At 54.6% G+C, this 14,440-nt stretch overlaps 1 protein-coding gene across 1 annotated transcript in view; it reads left to right on the forward strand.

Annotated features, from left to right (window-relative positions):
• Positions 1-14,440, forward strand: part of CNIH3 (cornichon family AMPA receptor auxiliary protein 3) — an 88,501-nt gene that overhangs the window by 44,276 nt on the left and 29,785 nt on the right. The window contains exons 2-3 of the mRNA XM_039235775.1: positions 2,352-2,420; positions 7,099-7,146. Of these exons, the coding sequence (XP_039091706.1) occupies positions 2,352-2,420; positions 7,099-7,146 (117 nt within the window). The remainder of the gene's footprint in view (positions 1-2,351; positions 2,421-7,098; positions 7,147-14,440) is intronic.

A 14,440-nucleotide genomic window follows, 5' to 3' on the forward strand; every position in this document is an offset into this window, starting at 1 on the left:
GCTAAGCTGAATCCATCTGGAGTGTGGTGTTTATGTTTATAATCTGTAGCATCAGCAGAGGGCGATCAGTATAGGAGGCAGCTTACTGCCAGTTTATAGAAAGGTTGGCGACATTCAGCTTGAAGGACACAGATTTGCTGGGCTCAGGACGGCTGACAGTACTTCGGGGGGAAAACTGATTTGCCCCGTGCTATGTGCTTCCAAAGCAGAGCTGCATGACAGAACTTTCCGTGACGATGAGACTATTTTATATCTGTGCCATTCAGTAGCTGCCGGATAGATGTAGTTTTTGAGCGATTAAAATGTGGAACTGAATTTTTAATTTAATTTTAACTAATTAGGGGCACCTGGGGGGCTCAGGTCATGATTTTGTGGTTTGTGGGTTTGAGCCCCGAGTAGGGCTCTGTACTGACAGCTCAGAGCCTGGAGCCTGCTTGGGATTCTGTGTCCCCCTCTCTCTCTGCACCTTCCCTGCTCATGCTCCCTCTCTCCCAAAAAGAAATAAACATTAAGTACACAATAGAATAATTTTAACTAATAAAATTAAAAATTTAAAGTGGCTAAATGCAGTGGCCTTGTTGGACAGCGAAGCTGTAGAAGGAAAAGAGTAGACCAGGGCTGGCAAATCTTTCTTCCTGTAATGGGCCAGGCTGCCTGTTTTGGGCGTTGCTGGGTGTGTGATGTCAGTCGGCCATTGTAGCGTGAAGCACACTTGATATGGGAAAGAATGAACATGTCTGTGTTCTAATAAAACTTTACGAGAACCGAAATTTGAATATAATTTTTACATGTCACAAGATCTTCTTTTGATTTTTGTCGACTATTTTAAAGGTGTAAACACTGTTCCCAGATAACAAGTTGTACATAAATGGGCGGCAGGCTGGACTCAGCCTGTGCAGCTTGCCGACTCCGCCCCGAACGTGGGCAGGCACCTTGGGGAGTCGTGTGTAAGTCCCAGAGAGGGAGACAGTACTAATTGGAGGGATCTGGGAACGGCCCAAGTGCCCCCGGTAAGAGGGGAGTTCTTGTCACTAAGGGGCTCAGAAACAGGCTGGACAATTCACTGGCTGGCGAAGGATGACATAGAGATGTGTCTGCTCAGTACAGGTCCTACTAGAATCCCCCCTGGATTCCGCAGGAGTTTTGGAGTCAGGATGGCACGTGGCTGCTTTACAGCCATACCTGTTTTGTGCGGGGAAGTGAGTGGCTCGCCCGACTTGGTACTTGCTCTGGGCCCCATGTGGCCGGGATGGGACACTGTGGGGTGGCTGCAGCTTTGTGCTTCCGCCGAGCGTCAGGGCACCCGGGATGCGCTGTCACAGGGGGCTGGTTATGCCATTTATGTGCCACTCGGGAGAGAGGTTCCAGAGAGCACTTCAGGCCTCCATTGGCCAAGGACATTGTCCTGTCATTGAGTCCCCTTCTGGGGACAAGGGAGCTGGGGTGAGGGAGCGGCCCCTCTAGCTGGCCCTTTCCGTGGACGTGCCTGGAGAAAGGGAGGGTAGCCGGTGCTCTCTGTGAGCTCCACATCTCGGTCCACGTCCAGCGGCCCCATCCGTGAGGACACGACTGCTGGGGAGCGGATTGTCAGGTTCTCTCTGTGACCTCAGCGCGCTTCCTTGGCTCTTTTCCCTTCGTCCTGATTTCTGTCCGTCTCACTTCCAGTCAGCATCTCTGCCAAAATCAACAAAAAGAGAAAATAAACGGCTTCTGACTGTGAAGAGAGAAGGGGAAAGTGCCAGTCTGGAGTTTCAAACTTTTTGTCCTTTCTCCTCCCCGCCCCTGTAGTAGAGTTTTTTCCATGTCTTTGTAGAGCACAGGCTGCTCCTGAGGCCTTATTTGGGGATTAAGAACAGCTGCGATCTGTGTATTCGGTGGACCATGTCGTGTGAGTGCGAGCGTGCAGGGTAGTGATTTGTACTTTAACGTTGGGACGCGGTTGCCCGGTACGGCGTTAGCGGCCACCCTGTCTGTCAGAGGCATCGTCTCTTCTTGTGTCGCGAATGGTGGAGGGCTCGTTTCGTAGCGAGTTTAGCGCTGGGAGGACAGCTTCGTCGTCTGCCCTCGCCAGGCTGGTACTGCGTCTGCGGGACTGTCTGCCGTCCCAGGTACGAGCCCTTACGCGGTACCTGGCCCGTTCCCTGTCTCCGGGACTGTTAAGCGGACCCGGGATGACAGGAGTACAGTTGGCCCCCGGTGTCCGTCGCCAGCCCTGACAGCGACGACTCCGGCCAGCCTCCTGTCCCTGGCCTCCCTGTCTCTATCATTTGCAGCAAATCCACAGGGAGCTTGTGAGGTGCTGCATTAACTCAGCTTTGCACTAACATCTTGACTCTGTGTATTCGTTTCAGATAATTGCCTTCGATGAATTAAGGACAGATTTTAAGAGCCCCATAGACCAGTGCAACCCTGTTCACGCGGTAAGTGGTGGGAGCTGGTGGTGGCCAGGGTGGAGGAGGGCAGGGTGGAGGGGGGCAGGGTGGAGGGGGGCAGGGTGGTGGGGGGCAGGGTGGAGGCAGGCAGGGTGGTGGTGTGGAGCAGGGTGGAGGGGGGCCTGTGGAGGAGGGAGGTTCTGATGGGGGTGGGGCGGGTGAAGGACACTCCGGGCCCCGAGTGCCTGGCTCCGGGCTGTGGAGGACTCGTCTGGTTCTGAGGTGGGACGTCTGGACTTAGCTCTCAGGTCACGTGTGAGGAACCCAGTCACCAGGCGGGAGGGGCTGTGGTGCTGAGGCCTCTGTGGCTGCTTTGTGGTCGTTTGTCCCTGAACCAGCGTGTCGGCAGGCATCTCAGCAGGATGGGTGCAGGGTGGGCTGTACGGGGCCCCTGCCCCATGTCCACCACCTGGGAGACGCTCAGCCAGAGAGAGGCCGGCTTGCCTCCTGCTAGGGAACCAGAGAGAGAGAGAGACAGAGCATGAGTAGGGGAGGGTCAGAGAGAGAGAGAGACACAGAATCTGAAACAGGCTCCAGGCTGTCGGCCCAGAGCCCGATGGGGGGCTTGAACACACGAACTGAGAGATCATATCTGAGCTGAAGTCAGGAGTCAGACGCTCAACCCCCTGACTGCCCCCCCCCGCCCCCCTGCCCCCTGGTCATATATTTAGTTAGAGGCTGTAGCCTGAACAGCAGGATTTACTAGTGTGAGGCCATCTTAACCTGGAAGGCTCAGGGCTCACTGTTCACAAACAGGGCTCTGGGGACACAAACAGGGCTCTGTTCTTCCTGGAGGAACCACAAGACGTGGGAACCAGGCTTCAGAGTTGCCTCCGTGAAGTGCAGGGTTTTGCCGGAATTACAAGGATTTTCCCGCCTTTGCCGCGTGCAGGAGAACTGTGATCGCCATGCTGGCACGCTCACCGCGTACGGACCACTGCACGAGGGTCCACGCTCAGGCGGCGAGGCCAGGATTCGAGGCCTGCCGCCTGTGTTCCTACCTCCTCCTCTGCGCGGGCTCTTGCGGAGATCTGATTTTCGTAAGCGTGATTTTAGAATCCCTTTGGCATCTGACGCTCTGGTTCCGCAGAGCAGAGCCAGAGCCTTCCGCAGTCAGCTGTGGGAGGTGGAATTTGGTAGCAAGTTGGAAGAATCCCTGAGATGCACTTGAAAACTCCCTCATCTTGTGAAACTTGTGTTAAAATCCCTCCTGTTTCCTTCTGCCGCCGTCCCTATCCCCCTGTGCTCACCTGGCCTGAAAGGGTTGCGCCCTCCCCCTGACCTCACTTCTTTCCGGACATTTCGTGTTTGGCAGCGGCTTGTCTGCACCCGCCAGGGGCACAGAGCTGCTCAGTTCGAGAGGGAGGTCGCCAGCCCACGCTCTGTCCTCCTGGCTGTCCGGGCTCAAATCAGGACACAGCTCACTTAGAACACCCGGGGCTTTCAGGAAGGACCCCGGGGGGCACACGAGTACAGACATGTGTCCTTCACTCGGCTCCGTCCAGCAAGTCCACCCCACAGACCGCGTCATGGAGCCAGCACGTCCCTCAGTTCAGACGGGACGAAGAAAATAGGACCCACACGGGGGCCGTGGCTGCCTCTGTGGAGGGTCAGAACAAGAACGGGGCCTGCCTACAGCAGGGGCTCAGCTATTGTTGATGAAAGTGACTCTTGCAGGGTGAGGTGAGCCTCTCTTCCTGTCCTTAGAGCCACACTTCGAACCACGTCATGGCGTATTTAGGGAGCCTGGGCCCTGCCGGCCAGACTCGGTGACTGAAGCCCCCAGGAAAGGAGTCTTGTCTGGAATTTTGAAGGTTTATTTTTTTATTTTGAGAAAGAGCAAGGAAGCATGGGAGGGACAGCGGGGGAGGGGCAGAGAGAGAGGGAGACACAGAATCTGAAGCAGCTCCAGGCTCTGAGCTGTCAGCACAGAGCCCGATGTGGGGCTCGAACTCACGAACTGTGAGACCATGACCTGAGCCAAAACCAAGAGTCAGATGCTTAGCCAACTGAGCCACCCAGGCACCCCTCTTGCCTGGGTTTTTAAAAAAAAAAATCTATTAAAACCCCACATTGAAGAGTATTAGGCACATTTTCTTGGTTCTTAGGATTTACTCTGTGGCGGGAAGTTGAGCGATTTAGGTGCCTCACTAACTCCTGGTGGAGCGACCTCAGCCTCCGTAGAGGCGTCGACCCCCTTCCAGGAGGCGGAGAGGAGGAGGGAGCCCCGTGTTACTCCAGCTTCTCATTTAGTCCTTCCCTTCCTTTACGGGTGGGGCCTTCGGTGTCGCCGCAGAGCGAGGGAGCCGTTGTCCCCAGAGGCCCAGCTGGTGTGTCCCGTAGCACCCTTTCTGTGCCTGGTTCTGCGCACCTCTGCTTATTCTCCACGTGGGCAGCCTCGTGGGCTGTGTGGGCACCGGCTTGTGTGGACACTCGCGCGTGGTGTGCCTTCCCCGCCACGAGTCCTGATGCGGGCTCTTTCCTCTGGGCTTCAAGGGGGCCCAGGAAGCACCGTATGAGTCAGTTAGGGGAGTGGAAGTGCCCCAGCCACTGTCTCCTCCACATCCGTGAGGAATCTCATCACCGTCACATCCACAGCCACCAAATTGCCTCGGTAACGGAGCGCTGACGGATGCCGCAGTCGTGCTCACAGTGGCTTCGGAAAACAAGAAAGCCTTTGCGGAAAGGGGAGGCAGCACGCGGTGTGTGACGTGATCGTCACCACCTGCCTGGCCGCTAGGCGCCTGTCCCCAGCGGTGAGCCAGCCTCCAGGGAGGGGCCTCGACTTTGCAAAAGTCTTAGCCTGGGGGCATAGTGGGATGATTACTTCCCCTAAATACACTCACTTCAGAAAAGTAAAACCAACCAGGGACGCCTGGGTGGCTTAGTCGGTTAAGCGTCCGACTTTCGCTTAAGTCATGATCTCGCGGTTCATGGGTTCGAGACCCGCTTTGGGCTCTGTGCTGACTGCCAGCTCAGAGCCTGGAGCTTGCTTTGGATTCTGTGTCTCCCTCTCTCTCTGACTCTCCCCTGCTTACGCGCTCTCTCTCTCTCTCCTAGAAATAGATAAAACATTAAAAAAAAAAAAAAAGAAAGAAAAGTAAAACCAAAGGGCAGGGACCTGCCCCTGCCCTATCTCAGACACAAGTCAGGACACACGTGCTCCAGGTACCCAAGTGGGCGCTTCTCCCTGGAGGGCTGACTGTGGGCGCCAGGACGTCCCTGGTGCTTGTCCGGTAGCCACCAAGTGTGTGCTTCTTCACCCCTCCCCCACTCCATCTCTGATGACCACACCCCTGATCTCCTTTTCTGTGAGTTTGCTTTGTTGGTGTTGTGTTTTTAGATTCCATAAATTTAAGTGACCTCGTATGCTATTTGTCTTTCTCTGTATGGCTTATTTCACTTGGCATAATGCCCTCTGATTCGTCCGTGTTGTTGCAAACCACAGGGCTTCATTCCTTTTTATGGTTGAGTAAATTCCAGTGTGTGTGTGAGATACTATATAATAGTATACTACATATACGTTGTGTACGTATATGTACGTGAGTGTGTCATACTACATAATAGTATATTATATGTATGCCGTGTATGTATACGTGTGTGCGTGTATCATACTATGTAATAGTATACTATATGTATGCCGTGTATGTATACATGTGTGTGTATCACACTATATAATAGTATACTATATGTATGCCGTGTATGTATACGTGTGTGTATCATACTATATAATAGTATACTATATATATGCCGTGTATGTATACGTGTGTGCGTGTATCATACTATATAATAGAATACTATATGCTATGTATGTATGTGTGTCATACTATATAATCGTATACTACATGTATGCTGTGTATGCATATGTGTATCATACTATGTAATAGCATACCATGTATATGTTGTGTATATATATGTGTGTGCATCATACTATATAATAGTGTAATATACATATGCTGTGTATGTATATGTGTGTGTGCGTGTGCGTATACACCACATTTTCTTCTTCCATTCATCCATCCACGGACACTTAGGTAGCTTCTGTGCCATGATTATTGTAAATAATGCTGCAGTGAGCACAGAAGTGCAGGTATATTTCCAGGTAGTGATTTCATTTCCTCCAGGCAGATGTTCAGAAGTAGAATTACTGGGTCATAGGGTAAGTTCTATTTTTAACTTTCTGAGTAAGCTCCACACTGTTTCCCCCCAGCGGCCGCAGCAGTCTGCTTTCCCACCACCAGTGCAGAGGGTCCCCCTTCCTCTGCATCCTCACCAACACCTGTTGTTTCCTGTGCTGCTGATCTTGGCCATCCCGACAGGTGTGAGGTATACATCGCTGTGGTTTAGATTTGCATTTCCCTCGTGATCAGTGATGAGCACCTTTTCATCTGCCCACTGGCTGTCTGTATGTCGTCTTTGGGAAAGTATCCATTCAGGTCCTCTGCCCATTTACAGTTGGATTATTAGGTTTTTACTAGTGAGTTCTATGAGCAGGAATTATTCTTAGGAGGCGCTGGGTGCGAGTACGCAGGCCACGCAGCCAGGAGGGGTCTCTGGTGGCTTCTGCGTCCTCTACGGGGGGCTGAATGTGGGGGCTTCTCACGTTCTTCCAGCAGAACTTCTAACCTCCTAACTTCCCCTCTTTTCCTTTCTTGTGCGCCCCAAGAGGGAACGGCTGAGGAACATCGAGCGCATCTGCCTTCTCCTGAGAAAGGTCAGTGCAGGAACGCCACATCGCCACACTGAGGGACAGACCAGGGACAACTAGCTGGTGCCTGGTCTAGCCCCACCTCCCCAGCACGGCACCCAGTGGGGGTGGGAGCGGGGGAGGTGGGAGCGAGAGAGTGAGCCCTTGGCTGGAAACCTCCAGAGATAAAAGGAGCTGATTAGAATGGGTGGCCATCCATCAAAGTGGCAGCACCGGGTATTTGCAGGTGCCTCTGGTTGGATCAGGAGGTCCTCTGTCTTTGCGGGACAATGGATGGCGTTTGCACCTGAAGGTGCCCCCGCCGCCTTTGTTCCTGTCTGGTGCTGGGCTCTGGAGCACTCCTGCCCGACTCAGGGGAGTGTAACTGTTTAACTAGCTGCTGGCTTTCCTTTGAGGTTCCAGCTGCCGCTCAGCTTTGCAGATTGATCGAGAGCATCACGGGGAGAGTGTCGGGGCCGGGACAAGAGTGTGACGAAAGGGGCAGCTGGGCGTTCGGAGAGTTGCTCTGAATGGGTGGGCAGAGGTCACAGCTGCCTGAGCGCACCGGGAAGCACGCGTGTGCATGCACATTCACGGTGCGCGTGCAGCTGAAACTGTGACATAGCTGGGGAAGCCCAATGGCGGAGGGACTGTCACTTTTTGCAGCAAAGTGTAGAGGGCAGCAACTTGCAGGTAGAGTCAGTGGTGCCCGTGGCCGTGAGTCAGAGGACGTCCCCATCTCTGTCCGTCTAGAGCAGATGGGCCACAGGACATTGGAGAGCCGCCTGTCAACCCAAAAGGAGATTTTGAGCCTCCTGTGAATAGGAGAGAAACAAACACCATGCCAGCATCGACAGAAGGGAAATCGTTGTGCAAGCCTTTGAAATTTTTCTAGATTTCAGTAATGATGCCTTCCATTGGAAGAGCGAGCTTAATCAAGAAGTTAATTCTTTTTCCTGCGAATTACTTGCCCGGCGATGTTTTCTTAGACACTCAGTGTGTTAGAGTTTCACGTCTTGGAGGCGGCAGCAGGGAAGTATGGTCACGTGGCGAGAAGCAGATGGAAACACGAGGAATTCCAGAGTAAAGGGCGATTTAAGAAAACAGCACGTGGCGTTTGATATTAAGGGCAGTTTATGAATCTATAAATTATTTTCCCAGGTAGTAACCTGGACACCAGTGATGCCTTCAGCTGTGACTTGCAGTCTCTGGCTGGTGCTTTATGATGGACAGCTAAGTGTCTATCACATCCCTTCTCCCCCCACGCCCTGACACTCAGGCAGGGTGGTAATCCACATCCCCCATGTCAGGTTTGCGCACCCCTCTGAACTGCTTGACCACTAACAGTGGACAGTGGACGGTGTGGGGGGGGCCTCTGCCAGGGTCCTGCCTTACAGCCCGAAGGTCAAAGCCAAGGGTGTGAAATAACAGGGGCTGTGCAAGAATTAGCATTGCCACTTACAAATTTACATAGTTTGCATGCATTTCTATAAACGGTAAATGAGTCTCCAGGAAACATTCTCCAAGGGACTTTTTCTGTTTCTGGTCCTTTCCATGGACGCTGCTCCCCCCCCCCCCCCCCCCCCCCCCCCCCCCCCNTTCTATAAACGGTAAATGAGTCTCCAGGAAACATTCTCCAAGGGACTTTTTCTGTTTCTGGTCCTTTCCATGGACGCTGCTCCCCCCCCCCCCCCGCCCAACCTCACCTGACTGCAGCCTCTGCTGCCCTGTGAAGGTAGACCCTATTCAGCCTTAGCAGGAGATGCCAGGGAAGAAAGTTCCATTAGGCTGAGGAGGACAGGGCACACTGACTTCAAGTGTTCAGGTGTCACAGCCGTGCCCGGTCACTCGCCCTGTGGCCCAACTGGCCTCGGCTCTGCCACCTGCTGCACGAGGACCTAGTCTGAGACGTGTCTCTCTTACTACACTTTGTATTTTCATGTCACACGTAACTGTCGTGCTCGCCATCCACACAGTAAGTCCCTAACCGATAGCTCCCTGTGCCTTCATGTGCCTCTGTGCCCAGCACCTCCTTGGGGTCTGTATTGTCACCCGACCCATATCTGCTCTGTTCTGTTCCCTTCCACGGGAGAGGCGGTGACGTCCGCAGGCTTCTGCTGCCCTCGGTGCGACTCTGACTCCGTGTGAAGTGAGCACACGGCCCCCTCGCGCAGCTGCTGGGGAATTAACTGGGAGAAGATGGGTGTGCGAGCTCAGAAGGGCTCCTGCCTTACTGCTGTCCCCTGACCCTCGGTGGCTGCGAGATCTCCCGAACGCCTGCAGTGCGAGGCGGGGGCAGGTGCAGTGGCCTCCGGCTCTTGTCGTCCTGCTGGAGTCTGAGCTGGTGCCCGGCACGGGGGGGGGGGGGGGGCGCGGGTCTAGTTAGCGCCACCACCTTCTGAGAGCTGTACCTTCCAAGAAATTCCTTGGACTTGCCTCCTGACACCCATAATGGGACGCATCTCAGCAGCGGCTGCTGTTAAACCTCCCCCTCAGCTTTCGCGGGAGGAAGAAAGGGATTTTCAACGTGGATCCGTTTCAAGCTCCGTAATTATCAGAAAATGTGTTCTCTGGGTAATTGTCTGAACTGCGGGGTTCTCCTGTCGACGTGTGCAGATGACTCACTCTCCAGGGCGAGAGGCACTCGGAGCGCCGCCCTCCCGCCGGAGCAGGACGCGCTCCTCTCCGTGGCTCCTGGAGAAGGGCAGGGGAGCTCTGGCCACGTCTCCAAGTTCAGGAAAGGAAGTTCGGTGAGAGCCCGAGGTCAGCGTGAGCACGGGGAGGAGCGTTCCTGCGAGCCGTGGCCATCACACCTGGATTTGGTTGTCCCGGGACCCGGGACACTGCACCTCCCTTGGGCCGAGTCAGATGAGTGTCTGTGACGGCCTCGTGTTCGCCTGAGCCTGCAGGCACAGCAGGTCTCGGGGCGCTGTGTGGCCTGCCAGATCTGCGTTCTCCATGTCCCCCCCGACCTCTGCAAGCCTGTGTCCAGTCTCTCCGCAGGTTTTCTGACCTCTGTGGCTGCAAAAAGCCGATGGGTAGATAATTTTCCCTCCTTGAATCCCTCCTCCCCCATCCAGCTCCCTCCCCCCATCGAGCTCCTTTCCCCCACCCAACTCCTCCCCCATCCAGCTCCCTCCCTCCATCCAGCACCTTGGAAGAGGAGGACAAGTGGGGGTTGGGTGGTGGGTGTTGAGTCCCCTGGGGTGGTGTGGTGGTGTAACCAGGTGGGAGGCTGCAGGTGCACCTGGTTTTAATCTGGAAAGAAAGGGGTGGTGGTAAAGCCGCAGGAATTACCACTAATGACCACCTGTGCCCCCCCCTTACCGGAGCCACACCTGTGTCGGGGGAGGGGTCACAATGGGAAGCACAGCTGAATGCTGTGAAACCGGCATCCGCGGCAGAGGCCCCAGAGGCCCCAGGATGTGGTCCCACGTGCGGAGCTGGTCAAGTAGGAAGATCACACTGTTGATCCTAGTCCTTACTCTTCCCTGTATCTGTGGGGCGGCGTCTGGAAGCCAGCCCTGGCTGCTTCCGTGACCTTGCCGTGTGACTGTGCGGGGCCCTCCTCCCGCTAGATCCGGTGACCTCCAGTCAACCTTCGGCTGTTTGAGCAAGTTTAAGTGATTGCTGTTGACGGCGCTGAAGCTTGGAATGATTTGTTATGCAGCATCATTAGGGCAATGACTAACCGATACTGCAAGCATGTGCTACTTATATAAGGGGAGAGTCTTTTTAAAAAGTGATTGTATTCTGTGCCACACATCAGCTGTTTGCTGACTCTACACATTTATAAATAGACCCGTTCAAACTCTGTCCCAATTTCTTTGACTTCAGAGGAGTCTGCTAAATGCATTAACGTCCCAGAGCCCAGAGAAAGACTCCGGTTGCTTTGGATCACCGTCTTTGTCCGGCATCAGCTACCTGGAGAAGTAGTGAGGACACTGCCTTTTCCGCAATTCCTGGTGCTTCCGCTGCAAGGCACTGACTGGATCTCCCGTCTTTTATCCGCTGGTGCTGTTCTTCCTCTGGGCTCTGGAGAGAATGTTGTGTTTTAACTGAGGGACATGATACAGCTGAAAAGGGACACGTAAATTCAGAGGCAATTGCGTGGAATCCCTTAGAGAGACCATCCTAGACTCAAGAATTTTCCAGAACAGAATTCTGTGTTGGCTGGCGGGTTTCTAAATGGTGCCGGGGACAGGAGCTGTGTTCGTTTCTACAGTGGTCACTTCCCGCCTTTAAATGAATTAGCTCTTTTATATATGTATTTCAATGTTTAGTCCTTTTTGAGAGACAGAGAGCAAGCAGGGCAGAGAGAGAGGGAGACAGAATCTGAAGCAGCTCCAGACTCCGAGCTGTCAGCACAAGACGCAGGGCTCCAACTCACCAGCCCTGAGATCATGACCTGAGCTGAAGTTGGACGCTCAACCGACTGAGCCCCCCAGGTGCCCCTAAAAGAATTAACCCTTAATCTTCGTAATGCCAGTATGAAGCACTCACGATTAACAGGTGAGGAAGTCAGTGCGCAGAGACGGAGGTTTACTGTTCTGGGGTCTCCTATTTCTCAAGTTGGTGGATCTGATCACAAAATAGGGGAAGTTGTTTTTCTCTGACCCCTGCTGCTTGCGGACCACCAGACGGCAATATTGCTCAGCTCTATGAAGGGAAGACATGGATCCCCAGAGCCGCAGGGACCCTGTAGTATGCTGGTCTCCCCACGATGGGGCTGAGTGGATTCCTTTAAGGCTCTTTTCCTTTTCTGCTTAACTCCTTGGTAGAATAGCTCCCCCCTCGAGGGACTGTTTGAAGAAAAGTAAAAATATCCTAGAACAACGCTCGCAACTAGTTCAGAAACTGTGTCTCATGTATAATGTATTTTCCATCACTTTCTGCGGCAAACTCCTCGTTAGAGAGAAGGACGGAACATTTTGCTCACCGTGTGACCCATGATGCTGTCCTGGAGTTGCTGAACCAGAGCCAGGGGGTGGGGACACGGGGGCTCTGTCCTCACCTCGCTTGCCCCCAGGCCGCGGCAGAACTAGCAGAGGACCCTGCAGCAGCTCTGACTTCCTGTTGCCTGTGGCTGGTGGGCCGTATCCTCCCTGGTCCTTCATCACCATCATCATAGAGGGTCAGGCCAGTTACCAACAGCGGTGACGTCTACTTCTTGTGGCTCCGTGGGGGCACTGGTTGGTCCCCTGATGCTGGCTGGGCTTACGGGGAGAAGGGGGTGGCTTTCTGCTCTTGCCTGGGCTCGTCCACGTGTCTGGTCCAGGACAGCCTCCACGGGGGTGGGGATGGATCTGCTCCCCATCTCGCCCTCCAGCCACTCGCCCAGGCTCTGCTCCCTGGATCACAGAGAAGCCAGAGAGCCAGTGGAAACACGCAGGCATCTTTCCAAGCTTTGGTTTGCATCAGATCTACTAGTGCCCCATGGGCTGACGCGAGTGACACGGCCGAGCCTGGAGTGTCCTTTCAGAAGCTCCCCAGGTGTGTGCAGAAGCTCCCCACCTGTTTTAAAAATTTAGAAAGAGGCCCTCATGGGGTTCAGTCACATCTGTTCATGTGGTCCCGGTACCATGTCTCGGGGCTGTCCTGAGCAGCTCCTGGGAGCGGGCAAGGCAAGCAGAACCCACTTTCTGAAGGCAGGAGAGGGGGTGAGGGGCTCTGGGCACCAGGGCCCACCTCACCGCAGCCATTCGTCATGTCTTCTTGGTGACTCCCACCAACACAGAGTAGGACTGGGAGGGACTACAGTTACGGGCCAAGGTGTGGCCGTGGTGAGGCCATTCCTGGGCACCATGAATGCTGTCCATCTGCCGCACCTGTAGGAAGGGGGTTAAGATTCAGGGATTGGGACAGTGAGCTACACCTCAGTCCTGTTAGAAAAGGTGTCAGGAAGAGAGATAACACACTTGGCGAGGAGGGACCCTTGTGCCCGGCTGGTTGGAATGCAGGTTGTACAGCCACTACTGAAAACAATATGGCAGCTCCTCAAGAGTTAAAAATAGAACTACTCTGTGATCCAGCAGCTCTACTTGTGGTCATCTCTCCGGAGGAAACAAAACACTAAGCCAAAGAGATACGTCACCCCTGTGTACATGGTAGCCTTACTTACAGTAGCCAAGATGTGGAGACAACCCAAGTGTCCACTGGTGGATGAGTGGATAGAGGATGTGGTGCGTGGACACCAGGGTCTCTGTCTTCCTTGAGTCCCCAGAGCTTAGCACGACTTAGAGTCCGAGGCTGATGCTCCGCATGTGACCTGGAGATGAAATGCTAACTCTGGAATGGACCTTACAGGTCATCTGATCAGACTCCTCATTTTCAGATGGGGAAACTTAGGTCTGAGGGCTCAGTGGTGAGATACGTCACAGCTGGTGTGTCTGGGCCGTTTGGCTGCGTAGAGATCTGAGGTCACTGGGGCTGGACAGAGCTCTCTGGGGCAGGGACCCCACCTGCTTGCTCACCAGGGGCCCCCAGGGCCGAGCTCAGAGTGCAGGAATCAGTCATCCTTCCCGCGTCCCGACCCCAGGTCAGTGGCCGTTCCACTGTGTGTAGCATTTGCTACGCATGAATTTTGTCTCCCATCCCCCCGCCCCCGGGGTACAGCCGATCACCAGCATGGCATCGGTTCACTGGGAAAGCACGTCCTCACAGCCTGACGTCCTCACAGCCTGACCTTCTGGGCGGATTTGTGGACGCGGTGGTTTTGCTGTGAGGCATCCCCAGACCGCTGGCCATTCTGACAGAAATGAACTGCTTTTCTGCGACCCCTTTCTTCCCTCATGAGTGTGAAAAGGGACTTGGGGAACCACAGGTGCTGGGGGCAGGGAAGGGTGATGAGTGTGGGTTCTGCTGCAGGGAAGGACGCAGGGAGCCCATCCAGGGTTGGGTGTGGTTGGGAGGGTGGCGCCCCCAGGGGCCACCTGGGGACCCACACTCCTCCTGCCCAGTCCCTGCGGTCTGCAGGGCGTCACACCACAATGTCCCTTCGTGCCCAGGGTGGAGGGGGAGGAGGGAGAGGGCCGTTTTTGCGGGGCACGTGTCCCCGAAGGTGCACAGACCTCTTCCACTTAACTCACTGGCCAGATCGTAGGCAAATGGGCACAGCTGGTCTCATTTTGGGAGCCATATGCTCAGCCCAAGATAAGAGATTTTATTCCGGAGAGAAGGGGGCAGTGAGCACTGGGGGAGGGGGCAGTGAGCACTGGGGGAGGGGGCAGATCCCGGCCTCAGGGAGGAGTCGGTCCGCAGAGCTGCCACAAGGGGCACATGGCCACGGCTGTGCACCTGGGACTCCACGGGCTGCGTGGGG

This window comes from Hyaena hyaena, unplaced genomic scaffold (assembly GCF_003009895.1).
Source record: "Hyaena hyaena isolate Hyena2069 unplaced genomic scaffold, ASM300989v1 scaffold_103, whole genome shotgun sequence".
Classification (NCBI taxonomy): domain Eukaryota; kingdom Metazoa; phylum Chordata; class Mammalia; order Carnivora; family Hyaenidae; genus Hyaena; species Hyaena hyaena.